This window comes from Perca flavescens, chromosome 3, assembly GCF_004354835.1.
Source record: "Perca flavescens isolate YP-PL-M2 chromosome 3, PFLA_1.0, whole genome shotgun sequence".
NCBI classification, from domain to species: Eukaryota; Metazoa; Chordata; class Actinopteri; order Perciformes; family Percidae; genus Perca; species Perca flavescens.
Genome location: NC_041333.1, coordinates 42,000,549 through 42,028,316, shown reverse-complemented (window position 1 = coordinate 42,028,316; position 27,768 = coordinate 42,000,549). Strand labels below are relative to the sequence as shown.

At 39.1% G+C, this 27,768-nt stretch overlaps 2 protein-coding genes and 1 non-coding gene across 5 annotated transcripts in view; 2 read left to right on the top strand and 1 right to left on the bottom strand.

The window, feature by feature from the left end:
* LOC114553189 (uncharacterized) overlaps positions 1–2,464 on the bottom strand; it is a 14,283-nt gene extending 11,819 nt beyond the window's left edge. The window contains exon 1 of one of the 2 annotated variants that reach the window (XM_028574381.1): positions 2,397–2,464. The gene's annotated coding sequence lies outside the window, so the exon portion shown is untranslated. Of the gene's footprint in view, positions 1–1,414; positions 1,621–2,396 lie in introns of those variants that run through there. The other variant, XM_028574380.1, reaches the window with a different exon arrangement.
* On the top strand, positions 704–27,768 carry LOC114553191 (dual specificity protein phosphatase 14). 2 transcript variants are annotated; one of them, XM_028574389.1, is made up of 5 exons: positions 704–784; positions 3,916–4,035; positions 16,637–16,709; positions 25,825–26,143; positions 27,496–27,768. In XM_028574389.1, the coding sequence occupies exons 4-5, from the start codon at positions 25,833–25,835 to the stop codon at positions 27,701–27,703; spliced, it is 519 nt and encodes a 172-aa protein (XP_028430190.1). In that variant the 5' UTR covers positions 704–784; positions 3,916–4,035; positions 16,637–16,709; positions 25,825–25,832; the 3' UTR covers positions 27,704–27,768. The 2 variants fall into 2 exon arrangements, with proteins under 2 accessions (XP_028430190.1, XP_028430189.1); XM_028574388.1 differs by lacking the exon at positions 16,637–16,709.
* On the top strand, positions 1,761–1,843 carry trnal-cag (transfer RNA leucine (anticodon CAG)). Its single transcript has one exon. It is a non-coding gene; the product is annotated as a tRNA-Leu (tRNA).

The window sequence follows — 27,768 nt, the reverse complement described above, 5'->3', positions numbered from 1 at the left end:
GAAATAATATCAGCAGTAGTACCTCATGTAACAGATTCTTAAACATTTAATGTAAGAAACAATGCTTACTACTTTTTAAAGAGCACACATTTATAACAAATTTACAATCTTTTCTCGACCCACTTTACCACCACTATTAGGCAGTCTTCTTGGCTTGTTTAAGCTGTTTGTATACTGTTGCTGTCATTCTCTCTACAGTATGATGTTCTTTGTTGTCTGTTCGATTGTCCGAGTTTCTCTCTGTTGACACTGAACATATTGTCTGTCTGGTTCTCCATCTTTTTTTTAATCTGTTTTAACTCTCTAATTCTGCAATGTAAATATGTTTTTATGGCTGTCTGTGATTATACTTCAGGGTTTTTCTTTGCTCAGAATTGGCCTTTGGGGGAACACATAAAGTTTTGAGGGTAAAAGACTTCAATTCCTGCATTCTGATACATTTTTAGGCACCGATTTATGGTAAAAACGTCTATGTTTATGGCAAGGAAATCACAAAATTCTGGTGGTAGGTAACAATTAAAGATACAAAATATAACGGAATATTATTATATTCAGTAGTCCAGTAAGGGGGCTTTCACATCTGGGACATGGCCCGGATGGGACCACACACAGCATGAACAGGGCTTTATGGTCACTTCCCCCCCACTTGCTTTTTGGTTAAAGAAAAAAAAGAAGAAATAATAAATAAAAAGTCAGAAGTTGTTGGGCTTTTATTTTGAAAAAATTGCAGAAATGACGACCGGAAGTTGCATCTTTGTTATTTAAAGCCTCTTTCAGTAAACAGGTCAGTGACGTTTTTTATGTCCACTTCTTCTTAAACATTGTGAATGATCGGACAGTTACAAACGGATCACCAAACTCCATTCAAAATGTGTCTAAAAGAAGTAAATCCTTCACATATTGACCAAACAGACGCGCCAGATCAGCTGTTTTCACGTGTAACTGTTTGTCACGAGCTGTTCTTGTATTCGGCATTAATCTCGTGAAAGCAACAGCACGTATTGACATGAAATTCTGAGAGTTGTATAGCTGAGCGTCGCGGAGTACTTCCTGCAAAATACACAAACACGGGGCAGTGACCGCAATATCAACCCGAACCTGAAGGTTTTAATGATGTGATATTAAGGCCGAATACTTCACAGTACACCCTTATGGAGGGAGTATCTCAAATACTGTACTATAACTAAGGGTTAACGCAGGAAAGCACGTTAGTATTAAATTGAGACATTTTTGAATGAAGTTTGTTGTGGGCGTATTAGGGCGTCTACATAATACGTCGTAAGAGCAGCATATTTTACTGTACAGTTTATCAGTGGTTATTATTCTAATCAGACAGTCTGTTAAGCTGTATATAACAACCTGGTATGGACAGGTGTAAACAATAGAAACCAATAGAAAAGAGAGCAGAGCTTACCTGTAAAGTTAAAGTCTGTCCAAGTGAAAACTGAAGTGAAACTCAGTCATTTAAAACTGACGATGACTCATTATCGCGTGACACTGTAGTTTGTGTGTGCGCGTACATGTGTGTACATGTCCTGAACATGTCTGAACTGCACTTCGTCCCGAATAGTCGTTCATTTTCGGTCAATATTAGTCGATTGATCCTCAGATGACCTTCAGATTCACATTTTATTCAATGTTACTATATACCGGTAGTAGTTTTATGTTTATATGAATCTAAAAGGCAATCTCAGCCGTTTTTCACAGAAATACGATACTGTCTCTTTAAATATGTCTGCGGGCTTTCCATAGAACACAATGTCAGGATGGCCGAGCGGTCTAAGGCGCTGCGTTCAGGTCGCAGTCTCCTCTGGAGGCGTGGGTTCGAATCCCACTTCTGACATAACTTTTTCGTTTTCATTATTGCTATTATTATTATTATTATTTTCAAAACCGAATATAATTCTACACAGTCGAGTTCACAGACATTAAACAGCTTTGCTGTGACAATTTAACAAGTGTATAACCATTAGTACACTAGTGATTGTGTGACGTTTTACACTAAATACTCTCTTAGTTTTTAAATGGATGAAAGCAGCAAAACTGTGTCACAAAGATCAGCTAGAGCAGCTAGTTAGCTAACCAACATACACATTTGATTGTGTAAGCGACATGTCACATTAACATTTATATATTATCCATATGACAACACTGAAATATATTAGTTTATACTTCTAAAGGTTTAATTTTAAAGCTTTTTTTGTTCTGTAAACGCAGTACTGATAGGTAACGATGCCTAAAAAGCCACCTTTACATTAAACTCCGGCAGACGAGACGGAGAGTTTGTAACGTTTTTAACTAAATCCACCGATATGACAACATGGCAGAAGGTTAACTTACTTCTATACTTAAATATAAGTTATATACAGTACTGTAATGAATGTGTAAATACTAACCATGTCGCTCGAGTAATAAGACAGCTTTGCTCGCTTTATTAGCGCCCTCCCCTCTTCAGAAAAAAACTAAATGTTTAAACTAAATGTTGAAGCAGCAAATGTGATTGGTCTGAATGATGCACACGGCCAAGGTCTCCGGTTCGGACCCCGGTTCGAATCCCACCTGGGACATGTAAAACACTTGTAGAAACCGAGCTGGGAAGGAAAGATGTAACTTTGGTTTGAGAAGTGTGGGTCTGGGGGGGGTCATCTCCCCAAAAAACTGTTTCAGGGGGTTCAATTTGAAAGCCATTTCCTGCTCTTCTTCCTAAAAACATTCTACCTTCTTCTAAAAACGTTGAAAAAAAAGTCTAAAAAAAGGTGAAAAAACTGTCAAAAAGAGAAAAGTGATCCAAGTCAAAAAAAAGTCTTACCAAAGCCACAAACCTGTTGAACATGTGACAGCTACGTTGATAAAAAACGTGACATAAATAACGTAAAAGAGACTAAAACGTAATAAAAACAAACCGACGTTCTTTATTATTCTCCAGCTTTATAAAGACGTTCAGGGTCGCAGTCTCGCTCCGGAGACGCGGGTTCGAATCCCACTTGGGACATAAGTACTTTCTAGCCTTTTTACAGCTCTGTGTGTTGTGTGTGTGTGTGTGTGTGTGTGTGTGTGTGTGTGTGTGTGTGTGTGTGTCTGTGTGTATTTCTGTATGTGTGTGTGTATGTGTGTCTGTGTGTGTATTTCTGCGTGTGTGTGTGTGTTTGTCTGTGTGTGTATTTCTGTGTGTCTGTGTGTGTGTATGTGTGTCTGTGTGTGTATTTCTGTGTGTGTATTTCTGTGTGTGTGTGTGTGTGTGTATGTATGTGTGTGTGTGTGTGTGTATTTCTGTGTGTGTGTGTGTGTGTGTGTGTGTGTGTGTGTGTGTGTGTGTGTATTTGTGTGTGTGTGTGTGTGTGTGTGTCTGTGTGTGTATTTCTGTGTGTGTGTGTGTGTGTGTGTGTGTGTGTGTGTGTATTTCTGTGTGTGTGTGTATGTATGTGTGTCTGTGTGTGTATTTCTGTGTGTGTGTGTGTGTGTATGTGTGTCTGTGTGTGTATTTCTGTGTGTGTCTGTGTGTGTATTTCTGTGTGTGTGTGTGTGTACGTGTGTCTGTGTGTGTATTTCTGTGTGTGTCTGTGTGTGTATTTCTGTGTGTGTGTGTGTACGTGTGTCTGTGTGTGTATTTCTGTGTGTGTGTGTACGTGTGTCTGTGTGTGTATTTCTGTGTGTGTATGTGTCTGTGTGTGTATTTCTCTGTGTATGTGTGTCTCTGTCTGTGTTTGTTGTGTGTGTGTGTGTGTGTGTGTGTGTGTGTGTGTGTGTGTCTCTCTCTCTCTCTCTCTCTCTCTCTCTGTGTGTGTGTGTGTGTGTGTGTGTGTGTGTGTGTATGGGAGAGAGAGCCTGTTTTTATTGTTTGACCTTTTAATATGTTTGTATTTGCATGGCTGGTTGTGTATTTAGTTTGTCTCATCCCTACGTTGTATATTATAGATTTATGATTCCACCTGACCTCCTGTTATCTCCGGATGTCATCCAGAACTCAAGGAGCCCCATAACACTGCTGAGTCCTCCCCAGAGAGGAATACACGCAACACTGAACACAACTTCATGGTGAGTGCTGATTGGCTGTTACTTGTCTAACGTCTGTGTGTGTGTGTGTGTGTGTGTGTGTGTGTCTGTGTTTTTATGAACTTTATTAAACTCTATTTCAGACCCAGGGGGATCCATATCACAATAAAAAACACACAGAGTAAAACATAAAATACAAAAATACAAAACCTTCCACAATGTTCAGTACAGGGTTAGCCATATATATATATAAATATATATATATATGTATATATATATATATATATATATATATACTGTATATACATCAGGTTACGTAAGACAGCAGAGCAGGTAGGTACCCCGACACTTACCAACATATGGCTCACACCAGAGCTTGTTGGATCTCTCAGCAGCAGCCTCATGCTGTCATTATATATCATATCAGCCACTAGGAGTTCTCTAATGCTGCCTTGCTCATAACGACACCACAGGTAGGCAGCATACACAGGTGTACTATACACTCTGAACAGTGAGATCTTCACACGCTGAACATACCACACAGCATGTTCACTTGAGCATACAGCTTCCAGCGCTGCCTATAGATATCCTTATCATCAAATATGGCCCAAATATGTCATCTCACAGCACACCCTAAGTGCAGTGCCAGACGCATAGAAGTCATGGAGGGTTGACTGTCTGTCTTCTCTACTCCTGATAATCATGATCTTACTCTTTTTGGCACTGCATTTTATATCAAAATCAGCACCATGCTGTGTGCATGTTCTCAGAAGCTGTTGGATACCAGCACTATATGGGCTAAAGATGACCAAATCATCTGCGTACATGAGGTGATTAATTAGGGAGTCACCAACCCTACAACCTGTATACCACATGCATTTAAAATCAAAGACCACTCATTCATATACACATGAAAAAGAAAAGGAGACAGAGTTCGGCCCTGGCGGACACCATTGGTCACTAACAACCCCCCATCTCGCTCTCATTGTACCAATAAGATTCTTATTAAAAAAAACAGGGAACCCCCTTTTAGACAATTTTAAAAATAACTTCTCATGACTAACACGATCGGATGCTTTAGAAGCATCAATAAAACACATGAACATTGTGGAATTTTGCCTATTATATTTATCTAAAATTTCCTTTAGTGCAATGATACATAAATCAGCGCCATGCTTTCTTTTAAAACCAAATTGGTTATCGATGGACAGGACGTACCTCTCCAGTCTCACCAGTAGATCTGTCTCCAGCACTTTGGACATAATAACTGGTACTAGCACAACAGAGAGCATAGACTCAGGTAACGCTCCATGAACAAAAGAACCTGTGTAGCCCAAAGCCACCAGAGGGCACCGTTTAATATGTTCAGCTGTAATCCTATCCAGACCACAGGCCTTGTTATCTCTTAATTTCAAAATTGCTTCATGGACTTCAGCAGAAGTGACAACACAGCATCATTAAACTCTACATTATCCACCACAAACAGATAATTCATAATATTGTTTCCTTAATAACTGTGAGATTCCATCGGGACCTCTCACACCGTCTATATTAGATGGGAGAGATTGTTTTGCAATAATTAATCATTTTAATTTCTATCCAGAAGTCATTTACATTATGTTTTTGCAGCTTCCATGCCAGTGAATCTGACCTCATAGTGTTATAATTTGTTTTAATATAGCGAAGTGCATATTTAAATCTAGCGTTAGTGCATTTCTTATTTTCAAACCAGGGGCCATGCCTGCTTTTGCCTGACTCAGCCCAGTTTTTAAAAAGCATTTCGGGCCTCTGCATGGAGCTCTAATACAACCCCAAATCAGAAAAAGTTGGGACAGTATGGAAAACACAAATAAAAAAACAAAGTAGTGATTTCTAAATGTACTTTGACTTGTATTTCATTGCAGACAATATGAACACAAAATATACATCCTTTCCTGTCATTCAGACCTGCAACACATTCCAAAAAAGGTTGGGACAGGAGCAATTTAGGGCTAGTAATCAGGTAAATTGGTTAAATAATGATGTGATTTGAAACCGGTGATGTCAACAGGTGATTGTAATTATGATTTGGTACAAAAGCAGCATCCAAGGAAGGTCTAGTCCTTTAGGAGCAAAGATGGGCCGAGGATTGCCAGTTTGCCAACAAATACGTGAGAAAAGTATTGAAATGTTTAAAAACAATGTTCCTCAAAGAAAGATAGGAAGACATTTGCTTATTTCACCTTCAACAGTGCATAACATAATTAAAAGATTCAAGGAATGTGGAGGAATTTCAGTGCGTAAAGGACAAGGGTGCAAGCCTAAGCTGACCAACGGTGATCTCCGATCCCTCAGGCGGCACTGCATCAAGAATCATCATTCATCTATAAGCGATATCACCACATGGGCTCAGGACTACTTTGGCAAACCTTTGTCAAGTACCACAACACGTAGTTACATCCACAAATGCCAGTTAAAACTGTACTGTGCCAAAAGGAAGCCCTATGTTAACAGTGTCCAGAAGCGCCGTCGACTTCTCTGGGCTCGGAGGCATCTGGGATGGACCAGCACACAGTGGAAACGTGTACTGTGGTCAGATGATTCAGTATTTCAGGTATTTTTTGGGAGAAATGGACGCCGTGTGCTCCGGACCAAAGAAGAAAAGGATCATCCAGACTGTTACCAGCAACAAGTCCCAAAGCCGGGGCCTGTCATGGTATGGGGTTGTGTCAGTGCCCTTGGCAAAGGTAACTTGCACTTCTGTGATGGCACCATTAATGCTGAAAAGCACATAGAGATTTTGGAGCACAATATGCTGCCTTCAAGAAGACATCTTTTCCAGGGACGTCCAAGCATATTTCAACAAGATAATACAAAACCACATTCTGCACACATTACAAAGTCCTGGCTGCGGAGGAAGAGGATACGGGGACTTGACTGGCCTGCCTGCAGTCCCGACCTGTCTCTAATAGAGAATGTGTGACGAAGACCCTGCACTGTTGCCCACCTTAAGACCTGTTAGCAGCAAGAATGGGACAGAATCACACCTGAAACACTTCATCACTTGGTGTCTTCAGTCCCTAAATGTCTTTTAAGTGTTGTGAAAAGGAAAGGCAACATTACAAAGTGGTAAATGCTTTACTGTTCCAACTTTTTTTGAAATGTGTTGCAAGAGCCAAAATAGGAATTTTATTTGTTTTTTCCATACTGTCCCAACTTTTTCTGATTTGGGGTTGTACATCACGGGGGTCAAACTCCGTTTCCCAGAGGGCCACACTGGAAAAAGAGAATCACACTAAGGGCCAGACATGGAGAGATTATTGACGTGCTTTTGTTACTACGTGTCACTTTTTTATTTTACATTTTGGGAGCTTTTTTCCTAATTTTTTGTGTTTTTGTGCCGGCTTTTGTGGCTTTCTCAGACATCATCATCAGCTGCTCTTTTCCTGTTTTTATCACACATGACTTCTTTATCTCACCAACAGAGGAAATGTTGCAGCAACAGCTCTCTATCCAGTAATCAATGTCCTTACATGACTCTAGATGACACACACACACAAACACACATACACACACACACAAAGACACACACACACACACACACACACACATAAAGAAAGACACACACACACACACACAGAGAGACAAAACACACACACACACACAGGATGAGAGTAAGAGTAAGATAGGAAGAGGAGAGGAAGAAAGGAGGTGAGGAGAGGAGTAGAGAAGGAAGAGGAGAGGAAGAGGAGAGGAAGAGGAAGAGGAAAGGAAGAGGAGAGGAGAAGAGGAAGAAGAGGAGAGGAAGAGGAGAACAGGAAGAGGAAGAGGAGAGGAGGAGAGGAGGAGAGGAAGAGGAGAGGAAGAGGAGAGGAAGAGGAGAGGAGGAGGAGAGGAATAAAGGAGGTGTTATTTATCAGCTGAAATGATGTCATGATGGACTAACTGACAGACTGACTCTGATAACTGACCTCAGGCCTCAACACCAGGACGAGGCTCTGGCACACCCTTGATAGTCCTGCTCCTAGCTCAAGAACCATAACTCCTATCTCTTAATGTTTGATACCGTTAGAGACATAACACCCTGCTGATCATCCTGTGTAAGAATGGTGTGTGTGGTGTAAGAAATGTGAGGACAGCAGCTGTCTGAAAAGGGCCTGTTTCTCTTCTCCTCCTGGCATTTCTGCACTGTAAATCCGAACGTTCAGAGTACTTAAATAGATTAAGTAGTGTATACTCAAAGTTTTAGAAAAATTTCTACTAACTTAATTTTTTCAAGTTGGTGTAACATGTTCTTCCTTAACTTAAAAACATAACTTAGGTACAACTTAATAGAATTGAGTAATAACATACTAAGAATGATAAAGTCCTGCACTGTTAATTTTAACAAGTTGACTTTACTTAAAAAATGTATGCAAACTCATTGCCTTGAAAAAAGTTAGTTCAATGAACTTAGTAATGGTAAATTAGTGCAGCTTAATTGTTCTGAGTAAAGAATACTTAATAAACTTACATTTTCTAAGTGAACACAGCTTGTTTATTCTGAGTAAGTAACACTCAATAAGCTTATACTTGTTAAGTGAAGACAACTTGTTTATTTTAAGTAAATTATGCTTAATTAGCTCATGGTTTTGAAGTTAATCTAACTTGCTTTTTTTAAGTAAATACTTAATTAGCTCACATTTTTTAACTGAGCACTACTTAAAGGTATTGTGGAGGATTTTCCAAAATTTTAGAAAAGAACCACCTTCTGTACTTTTTGAAAAAATGCACATGCGCAACACTCTGCCTGCTCCCGAGAGGGAACACCTATTAAACGTGTGCACGAGAGTGCACTGTTTACAAGTTACTGTCGGCATGGCTCATACAAGCCTACTTTCCAAAAGAAGATTTGCACTTTTTCACAAATTCAGATGTTTACCGTGTGTGCGCGGTGCGTAACTTGTGCCAGGGCTAGCATCGCTAACCATAGCTTAGCTTACATCAACTTTTACTAGCAGTGATTTTAAATGGATTTCTCCAAATAGCCAAACTTTACCTGTGGAGTAGAAACTTCACAACTGAGGCATCAGTGGGAAGCCCAACCTGTGCTTTTAGCGCCCGCCAGCGTGTGAAATATTCTCCCAAAAGCTTCAATGCTTCAATGAATGTCTGAAACCGTAGCTCAAGCTCACCACACATATACACCTGAAAGCTCGGAACGTGCACGTACCACGGCCTTACGTAAACATATCACCAGAATGATTGACAACCAGGAGGACCAATAGTGTTGATGATCCACCCGGAAAAAGAAAATCCTCCACTATACCTTTAATGCGACTTGTTTTCTGGTTCAGTTTACAGACTGAAAATGACTATACAAGTATCATATACATCTATTTAAAAAAAATCTATCTAAAAGAATGAAATGAGAAGGTTGTTTTAGATGAATCACATCATTTCTTTATTTTTAATTATCCACCCTGCCATATAACATATTTATAGTATTTATATTGTTTAAAATAGGGATGATTTAAAAAATAAACTCACAAAAAAAATGTATATAGCACATGTTAAAATACAATAAAATCTCAAAGTGCTTCACCAAATAAGTAAAATCATAATAAATAAATTGCAATCAGCAAATGGTCTGAAATGCATTAGACATTAGTGAAGGACAAAATGTATATATTGTATTTATTTTTTGCTTTTTTATGGTCATCAGTTTAATGTAGCCTATATATTTTTTTATTTTTATTTAAGCAGCTGCAGGGATAATTTTGTATGGCAAGTTAATCTCTGATTCAACGTGAACAGAAGGTGGCGCTAATTTGCATTCTACACTGATTCCTTACCGCTCTTTGGAAAAACCCAGAAGAAGAAAAGTTTGAACAACGCAGCAAGGCGGGATGCAACAGACAGTAGGCTTGCAGAAAGTTACTACCTACGGAGCAGCACTGGACTTACTGTAAGTTTTGAATGTTAACATTCCTTCACTTTTACTTCTTTTATACATGTTTGTATGTGTTTGTCTCAGAGAGCATGGACCTTCTCCATGCCCCCGCCCTTCACTGGCTTATCACAGTAGTCTTGTTGGGATTGGCAACTTGTCAGATATAGGTTAGCTGCTATAGAGCTAGCCACTTAGCGTGACCACTAACGTTACACACTCCAGCAGCACAACTAGCGACCTAGCTACCACTCCCAGACTCACTGAAGAATTGTACAACGGATGAACGAGTCAACTGCCCGTGCCCGCCCACTTGTGTTGCGTCGGTTTTAAAACAAACGACCCTGCTGGAGGCAAGCTGTTTTTTATGACAAAGATGAATAAAGTAAAAACCCTTAAAAGTAATTCTTTGGTTTGTAGAAATGACATTATTGATGATTAACAGTTTTTTTTTTCTCAGACAATGTTTAGCCCTAAATCATATGCACTACCAAAAAAAACATATCATTGTTTTTTTTCTACTTGAAGATGATGGAGACCATATTTCCCCTACGCCGACAGACCATAGTGATGTCCTGCCCACCAGTGAACGACCTCATGGACCTCTGGCCTGCTCTCAAAATAGAGTCTGAGGTAATATGGATCAGCTTTCTCTTTTAAAGTGAAAACTGTGATTCTTACTCATTTGGCCAATATTTTTGCTTTATAAATGTGTGCAAGATTCTTCAAATTGAACCGTTTTTTTTAATAAATGTTGCTGTATTCTCCTCCGGCTGTTATTTCTATGTAGTTGTATGCAGAGTTCCAGCGGATTACAACTCAGAACCTGCCCAACACGTGCTATGCTGAGCTTGACCGCCATCTTCCTCTAATGATGACCTTATTCAGACAGAAGGCACCAATAACTGGGAAGACAGCAGATGCTCTGGCTGAAATTTAAAAAATCCACGATGAACAGGTAAATAGATTTTTACACATTTCATAGCTTGAACCAGTGGAACATTGAACAGGTTCAATGATTCAAATGAGATTTGTGAATTTTGCAATTAGTCCACTTTGTGTTTGCCATTTGTCTGATTGCGTTAAAGATGTTAACAGGTTATTCGTGGACATATGTTCTGATTGGTCTGTTTAAAATCAGCTTTGTTCTGTAAACTCTTAAGTAAATACAATTCTGTTTTTATCTGAATAGGAAATCCATGACATCCACACCAAGCGCACTACTGTTCTCCATGCCCTTCCTGTGTATCTGCGCGAGGACGTCTCTGGATTTTTAAGAACCTGCACGGTGAGTCTCCTTAAGTCACTAACAGATTCTACTGTGTATTATATCTAAACCGTTCATCTAAATACTAACTACAAAGGAACTGTATTAGCATTTTATTCAATGTTCAGTAAAACATTTTCTTGTAAATCTCCTTGGTTTCAGTCAACTCTTAGTAATTTGGCTAATTCATACTGTATGTGCAGAAAATGGATCTTATGTTTTTCAACTCTTACAATGAGACCCAGGTCTCTTTTGTAAAAGATATATTGGATTTCAATGGGACTTGGTTAAGGAAAGACAAATTATGTCATCTGTTCTGTTCCATGTGTTAGTTTGTGATTAGTATCTCTTTTTTCATTCATTCAGGATAAGTCCGATGAGCCAGAGCTTGATGGTGTTTGCAGTGGGCTTCATTACTTTCATCAGTGACTATGACGCAAGTCCAGTTCACTACCACCCTGTGAGAATCACTGTCATCATTGAAAGTGATGCCGTGGTCAGCCTCCCCAGACTTGGCGATGTCTTCATGGTAATCTGTGGAGTGATCTATGCACTACACCTCAGCTATCCCAAAGCACTGACCAACACTTTTGAATTCACTTAAAAGATTTAACTTTGTCTAGAAAGTGGTAGCTATCCCTGAGGTTGCAGACCCTCAAGAATGAATTAATGATGTAGAAACTCATCTGAAAAAAGGCTGCAGGGTAAAGCATTATAAAAGGCTAGTTCAAAGGTATCTCCTTTTGTCTAAATAATGCCTCAGAAAGTTACTGCACTACTGCAGGTGTTCAGCCAATAGACCCAAACTACACAATATTCCTTTGTTCTCATTAATAAAATGCAAAAGTAACGATAATGTTTTGTATGTTTTAATGTTTTTCTTAACCATTGTGGGCTGCGCAAGATGACCCACATTTCACTGTGCATTTGATACTGGTTATGTAAAACATTTACAGTTTTAGAGTTTTAAGTGAAAATGTTCTCAAACTCTATAGAATTTTTGAAATTTCATCCAAATTGCTGCCCTGTTGCCTTACTCAGGAATTAGCAAGGAAGTCAAAAGCAGTGTATTTTCTTTTATAGCTGTAACGAACAATAATTTCATTTTGGTATTGTTTTTGATTACTCCGACTATTTTCCTGACTATCTGATTAGTTGTCTGGTCAATATCAGAAATTTATGATAAATATTTATTTCCTAGGGCCTTAAAGAAACATGCCTACTTATTGGGACTTATTCACCGTATCCCCCAGAGTTAGATAAGTCCATACATACCCTTCTCAACTCCGTGCGTATCGTAATTCTGTCTGACGCACCCACCGCTATCCTAGCTTAGCACAGATCCTGGAGGTAACTGGCTCCATCTATGCTCCTAATAAGTGACAAATAACGCCAACATTTTTCCATTTACATGTTGTGATTTCTATAGTCAAAGCGTGTACGAATAAAAAGGTCACATGAGACACAGCCATCTTCTAACCGTATGCATACTGGGAACTATATTCTCAGAAGGCAAAGCACTGCTATTTGGGCGGAGTGATTTGCTTGCAGAACTCTAGGTGAACTCTCTGCTCCTCACCACAGGGCTTCTCAGAGTGATTTACACAATTACTCTGCAGAAGTAGCAGTGCTTCGCCCTTTCTGAGAATATAGTTCTCAGTATGTATACGGTTAGAAAATGTCTGTCTTATGTGACCTTGTTATTTGTACACGCTGTGCCTATACAAATCATGTGCTAAGCTAGGCTAGCGGTGGGTGCGTCAGACAGAGTTACGACACGCACGGAGATGAGAAGGGTATGTATGGACTTATCTATCTCTGGGGGATACAGGGAATAAGACAAAGTCCCAATAAGTCGGCGTGTTCCTTTTTAAGTGACCAGGAACACATTTGGAAGGATAGAATCAGAAAATTTTGAGTTTTTCTTCTTAAAAATCTCTCTTAAATTTATTTATTTAATATACAATTTATTTAAGTATATTTTAAAAATATTTTTTTATTTTAATTTATAAATGTTTATTTATTTTTCTATTTCATTTTAACATTTAACTGTTCAAAAGCAGACGTTCATGACTTTTAGATATATTACGTTAGTTAAAAAAAAGTTTTGAGTCACATGGTGTGGTTGTGTACTTATTTTCTAAATTTCTGTGAAGTTATTCCTGTGGTTTGAAAACTCAAAACTGTAAGTCATAATAACTGAAAATAATTTGAGCTCTGGTAACTTATTCGGGTTTACAGTGTACTATAAATATGTTAAATGGCAGGGTGGTTTTCTATGTGAATGCCAGATAATTAAAAATAAAGAAATTATGTGATTCATCTAAAACAACCTTCTCATTTCATTCTTTTAGATAGATTTTTTTTTAAATAGATGTATGCTACTTGTATAGTCATTTTCAGTCTGTAAACTGAACCAGAAAACAAGTCAGTAGTATTAAGTAGTGCTCACTTAAAAAATGTGAGCTAATTAATTATTTACTCAGAAAAAGCAAGCTTGATTAACTTAAAAACCATGAGCTAATTAAGCATAATTTACTTAAAATAAACAAGTTGTCTTCACTTAACAAGTATAAGTTTATTGAGTGTTACTTACTCAGAATAAACAAGCTGTGTTCACTTAGAAAATGTAAGTTTATTAAGTATTGTTTACTCAGAACAATAAAGTTGCACTAATTTACCATTACTAAGTTCATTGAACTTACTTTTTTCAAGGCAATGAGTTTCCATACATTTTTTAAGTAAAGTCAACTTGTTAAAATTTACAGTGTGGGAGGATTTAGTACAGGAGGAATGCGGCAGTTGGTGGACATGGCTTCACTTGGAAGCTCACTGTGCCTCGTGTGAAAGTCAGTTTGCCTCCCTGAGCACATTATTAGAAAGGGCACAAGATTACCTACATTTTTATGTAAAAGTAATGTATGAAGAGTTAAAACCGTGGATGGTATCGCAACGTAAAGATAATTTTGCTTCTGCCTCTTTGCACTCTGTCAGTTGGGCCCTGCCCTCTGAGTCTGAGCATTCCATCCCATACACACCAATGTAAAAATGTCAGAAAGGCGTTTTTTCTAAGCCTCAAAGAAAACTGAATATTTTAAAAAGTACTAATGGGATTTGAAAGTCGAATGGCAACCCTGAATGTATGAAAGTTGTGGAACGTTTTAAAGTTTGAATGGAGTTTCTCATTGAATGTATGAATGAGTAGCTACCAGTTGAAAATGGATGAAAATCTATGAAAATGTGTCAACTTTGAACATTCAGTCAATCCACTTTAATGGGGAAAAAATGCCCGCTAAACGTTGAATATTTCGGAAATTATGTGCGTTATAAATATTATAAATAAATGTGCACGATTCTGAATCGAGCTGAACGTTTTGATGTTTGAATGTAGTTTCTATGTTGACAAATGTGGAAGGAGTTAATGTGCAAAATAAGTGGTGGAAGAATAAGAATAAATACGTAGAATAACAGTCAGTGCTCTGGAAGGATGTGACATCATGATATACTTCTGTGTCTAATGTATGAGAATAGGTTTAGTGTTTTAGAAATCACTGTGTGTATTGTTATGTAAAAAGTGTGAGGCTGACATTGTGCTTATAGTATGTATATAGTAATATGTGTATGTAACATAATGTATGTAATATATAGTATTATATGCACATCTGGGCCAATGTTTTGCTCCTTGAGTGGAAGGTTTTGATAATTGTGTAATACGTTTGATTTCAGTGTTTGAGCAATCTGCAAAAAGTGTAAAGTCTGACATCTACCAACCAGATAGTGTTGTGGGCGGGACATGAAGTGAGACTCAGTGGTGAGTGTTGATTGGCTGATACTGGTCTAACATCTACCAACCAGATAGTGTTGTGGGCGGGACATGAAGTGAGACTCAGTGGTGAGTGTTGATTGGCTGATATTCGTCTAACATCTACCAACCAGATAGTGTTGTGGGCAGGACATGAAGTGAGACTCAGTGGTGAGGTAAACGGGAGCAGAGGGAGAGACTCAGAGCTGTAGCTGAGACAAAGTAGAACACCTTTTATTTCATTAACTTTATAATAAAACAGATACAGATCATCTGCAAACTGCCAAATATGGACAGAGCCTTTCAGCTGCTGCTCCATGACGGTGGAAGCTGCTGCCTTCACATATCAGATGGGCTCCCTCCATTTCTGTTTTTATATCTGGGATGAAGACACATTTATTATTCAGCCCTTTGATCAGATTAATGTGTTTAAATGTTGTCTAGAAAAAAGCTTTTCTCACTGAAAGTTAACATAAGAAACATTTTACAGACCCAGAGATATGTTGCTTATAATAATTAATCAGAAATCACAATCAGGACAAGTTTTCTAGTTCATTAATAATGTTTATTACACAGACGATTATATATAGACCAAAATATAATAACAAGTTTATAACACTGACAACACTGCAAGATACAACTATTGTAAATGCATTAAAGAAAATTAATATTCCTTCATATATAATATAAAACGTCACATAATCTTTAGATTTAAAATAAAACATCTGGAACACACTCTCACACAGACACACACATACAGAGACACACACACACAAAGACAGACACACAAAGAAACACACACATAAAGAGACACATGCACACACACACACACACACACACACACACACACACACACACACACACACACATAGAGACACACACACACACAAAGACAGACACACAAAGAAACACACACATAAAGACACACATACACACACACACATAAAAGTAAAATGAATTGTAATAAAACTCTTAGGTGACAGTAATGTAAAAAGTGAACATCCAACATGTTAAACTATTAAACCAATGCCCCCCCCCCCCTTATAATCGAATCCACAACAACATCAAGCAAAGATCAGCTAATTCAATATACAATATATACAATATAATATGATGATATATATTTATATATATATATATATATATATATATATATATATATATATACACACACACATACTAATACAGACGATAAGGGAACATCTGCACCCAGTCAGGATCAAAGGTTACCTTCTAACATTCAAAACTGATTTTATATTATTATAATAATAATCACTGGGTATTTATTTTATATCATTATAATAATAATCATTGGGTATTTATGTCTTGTTTCCCATCATTTCTGTTTGATGTTTTTGTCTTTTGTGTTCTACTTTAAATGTTTTCTCTGCATGAATGTGTCCCATCCCTTGTTTTAAAGCCAGTGTATACCAGGCTGTATTAAAGCCAGTGTATACCAGGCTGTATTAAAGTGTATACCAGGCTGTATTAAAGCCAGTGTATAAAGCCAGTGTATACCAGGTGTATACCAGGCTGTATTAAAGCCAATACCAGGATGAAATGAACAGGCTGTATATACATGTATAAGGCTGTGTGCCAGTGTGAGGCTGTATTAAAGCCAATGATGAAATGAACATATATACCTCTCCGTGTCCTCAGTCCTCAGGTTCACAGCGACTACAGCAGCACAGAGCATCAGCAGCAGGACACTGAGCACTGAGCATCGCACTTTGAAGAAGGTGGAGTAAATCCCAATGGGCTCCATGTACACCAACACAGTTCTGTTGGTCGACAGACAATGATCATCTGGGTCCATAACTACACACCAGTACTCCCCTGCGTCTCCCACTGAGATATTAGAGATAACCAGGCTCCCATTATCATAGAACCAGCTCACTCTGCTCATGCTCTGATCAGACTCTACACTAAAGATTCTTCCCTTTGTTTGGTTCGACTTGATAAACCATTTATGCAGTATACCCTCTCCCCAATCTGTGCATCTGAGAGTGACTTCTTCTCCCTCTGAGAAGTGCTCTACAGCAGGGGGGCCAACTTTTGGGCACACCACCAGATAATACGTTTGCTCTCTCATGGAGGCTGTACAGGTGTACCAACCTAAGTGATTTAACATCAGAGATGAAAACACCAGCGAGTAGTTTTGGTCTACTGAAGGAACAGTCTGGCTGTGTAGTTTTGGTTCAGTGTGTGAGTGTGTTTTGGAATTAAACTTCATCCAACGTGGGGGCTGTTCATCAGTGGAGTCAGCGACAGAGCACGGCAACACAGCGCTCTCTCCTACTGAGCTGTTGATTATCTCATACCATGGTCTCAACCATACAGTGTGACTGCTAACACACTGCTGTTGGTTCATCACCAGACATCTGTAGTCTCTAAAGTCTGTTGCTGTGACGTTGGAAATACGAAGAGCTGATGTGTCTGTCACCACTTGGTATCTTCCTGTAACATTGTCCATCACTGATGTCGTATTGTCCCCAAAAACTCTGCTCCATATTACATAATAATATCTAGAGTCCATATTTGAGCCACTGGATATCCATTTTATCAGCTGCTCCCTCACATGGCAGGTCCACTGGTTCTCCAAGTCTCTCTCTGATAAATCTCTTGTCTGTTGAAATAGTACAAACAGTAATAGTGATGTCATTCTCATGCGTCACGTTGCCCTCAGTCCAACACTCCTCTCGGTACCGGCCGGAGTCTGAATGGGTCAGGTTGAGGATGGTGTAAGAAGAAGTTTTCACTGAGCTGACAAGTCGTTGTTTCAGGTGTTGAGGTACTGAGGAGCTGTTGGACCAGAGGTCAGAGGTGTTCCACAGGACAAGCTTCTCCTCACCAACACATCTGGAGATCAGGCAGGAGGTGGTGTTCTCGGGGAGCTTGAAGGTGTAAGAATATCTTTCATCTCTGATGATGATGTGTTCTTGAGCATGGATGTAGTTGATGAGAGCAAACAGCAGGAAGGAGAGCTCTGTGACTGCAGCCATTCTGCTCCGAGGTCGACAAACACTGACACCACTCAGCTAAGAGATTTTTAATCTCAATGAGTTTCTTCCTGGTTAAATAAAGGTTAAATAAAAATAAAATATACGCTCTACACCAACACTCATCAGCTGCTTCTGCTTTTCTGTGTGTGTCTGCGTCTCTGTGCGTGTGTTGTTATCAAATGTGACTTCTTTATCTCATCATCAGAGGAAGCTTTGCAGCATCAGCTCTCTATCCAGTAATCTATGTCCTTTACACAAGTCTAAAACCCCATAATTCAGACAAGAGAGAGAGGGTGTGTGCGTGAGTGTCCATGTGTGTGTGTGTGTGTGTGTCTGTATATGTGTATGCATGTGTGTGTATATGTGTATATATGTGTATAGATGGGTGTATGTGTACAAGCAGGCACATCCGGACAAACGAGCAGGCTTATGTGCCGCGGCTGAATTTAACCCTTGCATATACATGTGTATATTCTCATACATGTGTGTATATGTGTATGCATTACTTGGGACATAAGTATTTTCTTGCCTTTTTACAGCTCTATGTGTGTGTGTGTGTGTGTGTGTGTGTGTATGTGTCTGTCTGTGTGTGTGTGTGTGTATGTCTGTTTGTGTGTTGTGTGTGTCTGTGTGTGTGTGTGTGTGTGTGTGTGTGTGTGTCTGTGTGTCTGTGCTGGATCACTAATTACATCTCAGGGGGAAAACAAACACTAACTTAACATGAATCTGCAGAAAATATTAACATTTTGGCATTTTTATATTATTATATTTTTGCCGCTTCTTATAAAGTTTTGTTTCCTTTTTTATACATATCATTTTGACGCATTTTGTGTGAAATATATTGTGTGTGTCTGTGTGTGTGTCTAGTGTTTACTAAGCTACCTGCTATAGCTCAATAAACTCCCAACTGGAAGGGTTTCAGGACAAGTACGGCGGATACAACTCGAGTCACTTTATGAACTTTTATTTCGCGCACATACACAGTAAGCATCCACACACTAGGGAGCCTGACTGCTTGATAATTAGTGCCGTTAGTAAGTAAGTAAGTTAGTAAGTTAGTTGGTTAGGTTGTAAACCTGCAATGAAAACACAAACACAGAACCCAGAATTAACCAATGTAATTATACAATCATGTGATATTGATTCTTGATTTGAATTACTAGCAAAGTGCTAGTTTATAGTCACTCACCGACAAGGTGCACCAATCCTGACCATCAATTGAATGAAAAGAAGAAAAAAAAACCTAAAGGCAAACCTGCTGCGCACTGTGACTAATTAAGCAGACATTAAAGTAAAAAATCTTTTTATTGTTATTTTCACTGTTCAAATAATGGCCAATCAACAATATGACCTAATATCCTGAGGAAGTGAATTCAAATGTGCTTCAGGAATAGGGTTGGGTATCGTTTGGGTTTTTTCTGATACCGGGGCTAAAGCCGTACTTTTAAAACGGTACCGGTGCTTCAGCGGTGCCTGAGCCGGTACATTTTAAGAAAGTAAAAAAAAAGAAGGGTAGGTTGGTGACATTAACCTGTTTCAATTACCCTGTAACTCAAGACAGGAGGTGTAGTTTTGAGCTGGAGTTTTGTGCAAACTGCGTTTGATGTGGTCACACATCTTACAAATTGGTGATGGGGTCTGCGTTCTCAGAGGGTTAGCCCTTGTGTTGTCCTTTGGGTCACCGGGACCCAAAGGGCAACACAAGGGTTAAAGAACGGCTTGTTTATTGCTAAGGCCGTATGGTCAAAATTAAACGATTTAATAATAATGTAATAACTATAACCAGTGTTGGGAGTAACGCGTTACAAAAGTAACGCAATTACAGTAATGTATTCCATTTTGCTGTAACGGAGTAATATAACGCATTACTAATTAAATTTCTGTAATATTATACCCGTTACAATCTCAGTAACGCGAGTTGCAACGCATTTTAACGCAACATTTAAGAATTTCCCAACACCGCGAAACATTTGTTCACAGGAAAAAAAAGCTGTGAGTATTATTTCATAACATCTGTGACAGGTGACAGGTGAAGGTACGTCAGCTCGGACAGCTGTGTGTCTGAGCCGCTGACAGATTTAAACATGTCGGGAATTAATGTTGAGGCTTGCTACACGTAAATATCATTGCATTTCATCAGCCGTGGAGAGTAACTCTGCCTGTAGTGGAATGGCTTTGACCAAAAACGCTTGTCTTTTACTGTGACCATTTATTGTTCAATATGTTGCTGTTTTACACACAAGAAAGTGAGCAACTTAAGCTTGACGGAGATGTTTGCATCTAGGGTCTCACGTTCATCTCAACACAAGCTAGAAAGAGTACACAACAGACAACTTCCGTGTAGGCTACTTCAAAATAAAAGCACTTCCTGTGACGGTTCGCAGTAAAATTAAATTACTGTTAAACAAATAAGGTTGTGGACCTTTTCACATATCAGCTGTAAACAATGTAAATAGTGAGTTTTAATCACACTATAATTGACCATTTCCTTTAGACTGTTTAAACTAAACAACATGAATTTCTTATTCATATTTAAACAAAAAATTTACAAAAATGCTGTACTTAAATATAACTGTAAGGTACTTTTAATATTATATTTTATATATTAGTATTTTCATTTTCTCCTACTTGCCTATTGTACGTTTTACTTATCTATTTTTATACAGTACAGGCCAAAAGTATGGACACACCTTCTCATTCAATGTGTTTCCTTTTTATTTTCATGACTAATTACATTGTAGATTCACACTGAAGGCATCAAAACTATGAATGAACACATATGGAATTATGTACTTAACAAAAAAGTGTGAAATAACTGAAAACATGTCTTATATTTTAGATTCTTCAAAGTAGCCACCCTTTGCTTTTTTTGATAACTCTGCAAACCCTTGGTGTTCTCTCAATGAGCTTCATGAGGTAGTCACCTGAAATGGTTTTACCTTCACAGGTGTGCTTTGTCAGGGTTAATTAGTGGAATTATTTCCCTTATTAATAAAAAAGCAAAGGGTGGCTACTTTGAAGAATCTAAAATATAAGACATGTTTTCAGTTATTTCACACTTTTTTGTTAAGTACATAATTCCATATGTGTTCATTCATAGTTTTGATGCCTTCAGTGAGAATCTACAATGTAAATAGTCATGAAAATAAAAAGGAAACGCGTTGAATGAGAAGTTGTGTCCAAACTTTGGGCCTGTACTGTATACATATATATATATATATATATATATATATATATATATATATATATATATATATATATATATATATATGTATATACTGCTCAGTGGCCAGCAGATCAGACTGTGGTTGTACTGGACAGCTTCCAGGCATGAATGTGAAACTGTGTAAATGTGACGTCATTGTTGCAAATGAGAATATGTTCTCAATCGACTTACCTGGATACTGTAAATAAAATATATATGCATATATATATATATATATATATATATATATATATATATATATTTGTACTACATTGTTCGGTAGTATTCTCTCTATTACTGCAGTACTTTTACAGGGATGTATTTATATGTAGTACCATAATGTATCACCTATTTTGTACTACAATATGTAATGAGTGTATGAACGATGACCCAGTGAAACTATGGGTAGGTTGTGTGTGGCTGATCTAAAGTAATGTTTCAACGGTATTTCACAATCAGTTAGTTTTTTTAACCAATGATTGTGCAAGATTTATTTAAAGATATGAATGCACAATGCAATGTTCTGAACATTGGACAGCCTGTGTGATGTGATGACTGTTTTGAGTTTTTAAAAATGACATTAAAGTTCTGAAATTAGCAGCAAAGTGATTTTAAAAAACTTTATAAAACATGTATGTGTGTGTCTATGTGTGTGTTTGCATGTGTGTGTGTGTCTCTTTGTGTGTGTGTGTCTCTGTGTGTGTGTCTGTGTGTGTGAGTGTGTGTCACGGATACATATGTGCATAGGTGTATGCATGTGTGAATATTTGTATATATGCGTGTATATGTGTATGCATTTGTGTGTCTGTGTGTGTGTGTCTCTCTCTGTCTCAGTGTGTGTGTGTGTGTTTTTATCAAAAAACAGTTACTTTACATGAAAGATGAGTTGGAATTGTTGTACTGAGAGTTCTAGAACACTGATAATATCACCATAGCAACTAAACAAACTTTATCAAACATGACTTCTTTATCTCATCATCAGAGGAAACTTAGCAGCATCAGCTCTCTATCTACATGACTCTAAAACCACAGAGACTTCATACACACATTATTCAGAGAGGAGAGAGTGGGGAGGGGGGAGGGAGGGGGGGTTGTTTGTGTCCATCCATCCATCCATCCATCTTCGTCCGCTTATCCGGTGTCGGGTCGCGGGGGGAGCAGCTCCAGCAGGGGACCCCAAACTTCCCTTTCCCGAGCAACATTAATTGTTTGTGTCTGTGTGTGTATTTGTTTGTGTCTCTGTGTGTGTGTGTCTATGTGTGTGTGTATCTGTGTGTGTGTGTCTATGTGTGTGTGTGTTTGTGTGTATCTGTGTGTATATGTGCATGCATGTGGGTGTCTGTGTGTCTCTCTGTGTGTGTGTGTGTGTTGTGTGTGTGTGTGTGTGTGTGTGTGTGTGTGTGTCTCTGTGTTCGTGTATGTCTATGTGTGTGTGTGTGTGTGTGTGTGTGTGTGTGTGTGTATTTCAGGCCTGTGTGTAGTGTGTATGTGTGTGTATTTCAGGCCTGTGTGTGTGTGTGTGCCTGTGTGTATTTCAGGCCTGTGTGTGTGTGTGTGTGTGTGTGTTTGTATTTCAGGCCTGTGTGTGTGTGTGTGTGTGTGTGTGTATTTCAGGCCTCTGTGTGTGTGTATTTCAGGCCTGTGTGTGTGTATTTCAGGCCCCTTGTGTGTGTGGGGGGGTGTAAGTATTTCAGGCCCTTGTGTGTGTGTGTGTGTGTGTGTGTGTGTGTATTTCAGGCCTGTGTGTAGTATGTGTGTGTATTTCAGGCCTGTGTGCGTGTGTGTATTTCAGGTGTGTGTGTGTGTGTGTGTGTGTGTGTGTGTGTATTTCAGGTCTGTGTGTGTGTGTGTGTGTATTTCAGGCCTGTGTGTGTGTAGCGTATAGTGTGTAATAACAACAGAGTGTAAATTGTAATTTCCCATTGGGGATCAATACAGAGTATAAATTAAAATTAAAATAAATTTGTGTGAATAATATAATATAGCTTACTCAAGTTGTTATAAAGTTTTGTTTCTTTTGTTAGGCTGTATAAAGTTTTTTCTTCATTTTGACACTTTTTTTAAATGTTTGTGTAAAAGTTATTTAGTTTTTGGGACTTTTTTGTTGCGTGTTTTTCGTTGCTTTTCCCACTTTTAAAAAAATTATTTTTTAAATTACTTTTGAGTGTATTTTTATTTAACTTTTTTAGTGACTATTATGAAGTTTTCGTTGCTATCAAAACTTTTTTATCATTTTTTAACTACAGATTTCTTTACTTTTGTGTCATTTTCTCTTTACATTTCTGAAGCTTTTTTCTACTTTTTTGTCCCCTCTGTTCAGACCGGGTCATGGCGGTGTCTCAGGTTCTGTGCCTCAGCGGGTTGGACTGTGTGTCTTTGTGTGTGTGTGTGTGTGTGTGTGTGTGTGTGTGTGTGTGTATACATGTCTGTATATGCATGTGTTTATACATGTGTGTATATGTGTATGCATTTGTGGGTCTGTGTCTGTGTGTGTCTATGTGTGTGTGTGTGTGTGTGTAAGTGGCTGTGTCTGTTACATATACATGTGTGTACTGTATGGGTGTATGCATTTGTGTGTTTGTGTGTGTGCTTGTGTCTGTGTGTGTGTGTATGTCTGTGTGTGTATGCATGTGTGTATATGTGTATGCATTTGTGCGTCTGTGTGTGTGTGTCTATGTGTGTGTTTGTGTGTGTGTCTCTTTGTGTGTGTGTGTGTGTGTGTGTGTGTGAGTGTCACGTATACATGTGTTTATGTGTATGCATTTGTGTGTCTGTTTGTGTGTATGTTTCTCTGTATGTGTGTGTCTATGTGTCTGTGTGTGTGTTTGTGTGTGTGTCTCTCTGTGTGTGTGTCTCTCTGTCTCAGTGTGTGTGTTTGTGTCAGTGTGTGTGTGGCTGGCTGTGTGTTTGCGTGTGTCTCTGTGTGTGTCTGTATGTGGTGTGTGTGTGTCTTTGTGTGTCTGTGTGTGTATGTGTTTGTTTGTCTGTTTGTGTCTGTGTGTGACTGTCTGTGTGTGTGTGTGTGTGTGTGTGTCACATATACCTGTGTGTATATGTGTATGCATGTGTGTATATGTGTAGGCATTTGTGTTTCTGTGTGTGTGTGTCTGTGTGTGTATGCATGTGTGTATATGTGTATGGATTTGTGTGTCTGTGTGTGTGCATCTCTCTACGTGTGTCTATGTGTGTGTTTGTGTGTGTCTGTGTGTCTCTGTGTGTGTGTGTGTGTGTGTTTGTGTGTCACATATACATCTGTGTATACATGTGTGTATATGTGTGTCTGTTTGTGTGTGTGTGTGTGTGTGGTGTGTGTGGGTGTCTGTGTGTGTCTGTGATTGTTTGTCTTTGTGTGTCTGTTTGTTTGTCTGTGTGTGTGTCTGTGTGTGTGTCTATGTGTGTGTTTGCGTGTGTGTGTGTCTCTCTCTGTGTGTGTGTGTCAATGTGTGTGTCTGTGTGTGTGTCTATGTGTGTGTTTGCGTCTGTGTGTGTCTCTGTGTGTATATGTTTATGCATTAGTGTGTATGTGTGTGTCTATGTGTGTGTTTGCGTGTGTGTGTCTCTTTGTGTGTGTGTGTCTCTGTGTGTGTGTCTGTCTGTGTGAGTGTGTGTCACGGATACATATGTGCATAGGTGTATGCATGTGTGAATATTTGTATATATGCGTGTATATGTGTATGCATTTGTGTGTGTGTGTGTGTGTGTCTCTCTGTCTCAGTGTGTGTGTGTGTGTGTGTTTTTATCAAAAAAAGTTACTTTACATGAAAGATGAGTTGGAATTGTTGTACTGAGAGTTCTAGAACACTGATAATATCACCATAGCAACTAAACAAACTTTATCAAACATGACTTCTTTATCTCATGATCAGAGGAAACTTAGCAACATCAGCTCTCTATCTACATGACTCTAAAACCACAGAGGCTGTGACTTCATACACACATTATTCAGAGTGGAGAGAGTGGGGTGGGGGGGGGGGGGGGTGGTGGTGTGTGTGTGTCTGTGTGTCTGTGTGTGTGTGTGTTTTTGTGTGTCTGTGTGTGTTTGTCTTTTTGTATACTTTTGTGCATAATATAATATAGCCTACTGAACCCTCCTGTTGTCCTCAGGTCTAATCTGTCCCATTTTCAAAAAGTTTCTATATCAGAAATTTGGGTTTCTTTCAACCAAATTGTCTAAAAGTAATAACGTGGATGGCTCCCAACGCTCTTCACAAGTTGTATTCAATTTCATAGCATTCAAACATTTTTTTTTTATAAAAGAACATTGAAAAAGTGACAAAAATGTTGCCAAAATCTTCAAAAACGTGGGGGTAAACTTGTTAACATGAATCTGCAGAAAATATATTCTTTTTGGCATTTTTGTCAACGTTTTTGCCACTTGTAAAGTTTTGTTTCTTTTGTTAGGCTGTATAACGTTTTTTTTCATTTTGACCCATTTGTGTAAATATATATATTTAATTTTGGGGTCTTTTTCGTTGCTTTTCCAACTTTAACAAAACAAACAAATGTTTTTTTTAATGACTTTTGGGTGTTTGATTCATACTTTTTCGGTGCCTATAATGATTTTTTTGTTTAATTTTTAACTTTTTTTGTCATTTATCTTGTTAAATTTTTGAAGCTTTTTTCTACTTTCTTGTCCCCTCTGTTCAGACCGGGTCATGGCGGTGTCTCAGGTGTCTCCGGTTCTGTACCTCAGTGGGTTGGACTCGGCCCTGAATGCCGGTGTCCTCTCCAGCAGGAGCATCACGCTGATCGTTAACGCCAGCGGTCTGGAGGACGTGTCCTACCCACCGCTGGACGGCCTGAGCATCCTCCACGTCCCCGTCCAGGACCGTCCTCACGCCCCTCTCAGACGGTACTTTGACCTGGTGGCTGAACGGATCAACCAGAACCAAACGGGGAGGACTCTGGTCCACTGCACCGCCGGCCGGAGCCGATCCCCCGCCCTGATCATGGCCTACCTGATGAGGTCAGTTATTACCTACAGAAACCACCAGACTCCATGTAAATAATCAGGACTTTTAGCGTGTATAGAGCCAGCATATCTCCACCAGGCTCCATGTAAATAATCAGGACTTTTAGCGTGTATAGAGCCAGCATATCTCCACCAGGCTCCATGTAAATAATCTGGACTTTTAGCGTGTATAGAGCCAGCATATCTCCACCAGACTCCATGTAAATAACCAGGAATTTTAGCATGTATAGAGCCAGCATATTTCCACCAGACTCCATGTAAATAATCAGGACTTTTAGCGTGTAAAGAGCCAGCATATCTCCACCAGACTCCATGTAAATAATCAGGACTTTTAGCGTGTATAGAGCCAGCATATCTCCATCACACTCCATGTAAATAATCTGGACTTTTAGCGTGTATAGAGCCAGCATATCTCCACCAGACTCCATGTAAATAATCAGGACTTTTAGCGTGTATAGAGCCAGCATATCTCCACCAGACTCCATGTAAATAATCAGGACTTTTAGCGTGTATAGAGCCATCATATCTCCATCACACTCCATGTAAATAATCAGGATTTTTAGCGTGTATAGAGCCAGCATATCTCCACCAGACTCCATGTAAATAATCATCTCCACCAGACTCCATGTAAATAATCTGGACTTTTAGCGTGTATAGAGCCAGCATATCTCCACCAGGCTCCATGTAAATAATCTGGATTTTTAGCGTGTATAGAGCCAGCATATCTCCACCAGACTCCATGTAAATAATCAGGACTTTTATCATCGTAAAACACACTTCATTCAAAGTGGACAGAAACTAAATAAAACTATCAAAAGCCGCCTTGGTTCATCTTTCCACTGTTCCAACAATCACCACTCTGGTTTGGTTGAAATAAACCCTTAATTCACCCATTTACATGTGGAGATATGCTGGCTCTATACACGCTAAAAGTCCTGATTATTTACATGGAGTCTGGTGGAGATATGCTGGCTCTATACACGCTAAAAGTCCTGATTATTTACATGGAGTCTGGTGGAGATATGCTGGCTCTATACACGCTAAAAGTCCTGATTATTTACATGGAGTCTGGTGGAGATATGCTGGACTCTATACACGCTAAAAGTCCTGATTATTTACATGGAGTCTGGTGGAGATATGCTGGCTCTATACACGCTAAAAGTCCTGATTATTTACATGGAGTCTGGTGGAGATATGCTGGCTCTATACACGCTAAAAGTCCTGATTATTTACATGGAGTCTGGTGGAGATATGCTGGCTCTATACACGCTAAAAGTCCTGATTATTTACATGGAGTCTACGTTGGTCCGTGTATTTGAGGTTCTGATTGGTCGGTGTGTCTGCAGGTTTGAGGGTCTCAGCCTGCGGCGGGCCCATGAAGTGGTTCTGGATCAGCGTCCGTTCATCCTGCCCAACGCGGGGTTCTGGCGCCAGCTGATGGAGTACGAGCGCTCGCTGTTCGGCTGCAACAGCGTCCGGATGGCGAGGACGTCTGCCGGCGTTCTGCCTGAAGCTCTGCAGGACGACGAGGCCGCGTACTGCCTCAACGTCTGACTCAGCAAAACACCACGGCCTCCCTGTCTCACTCTCTCTGTCTCCCTCTCTCTCTCCCTACCTGT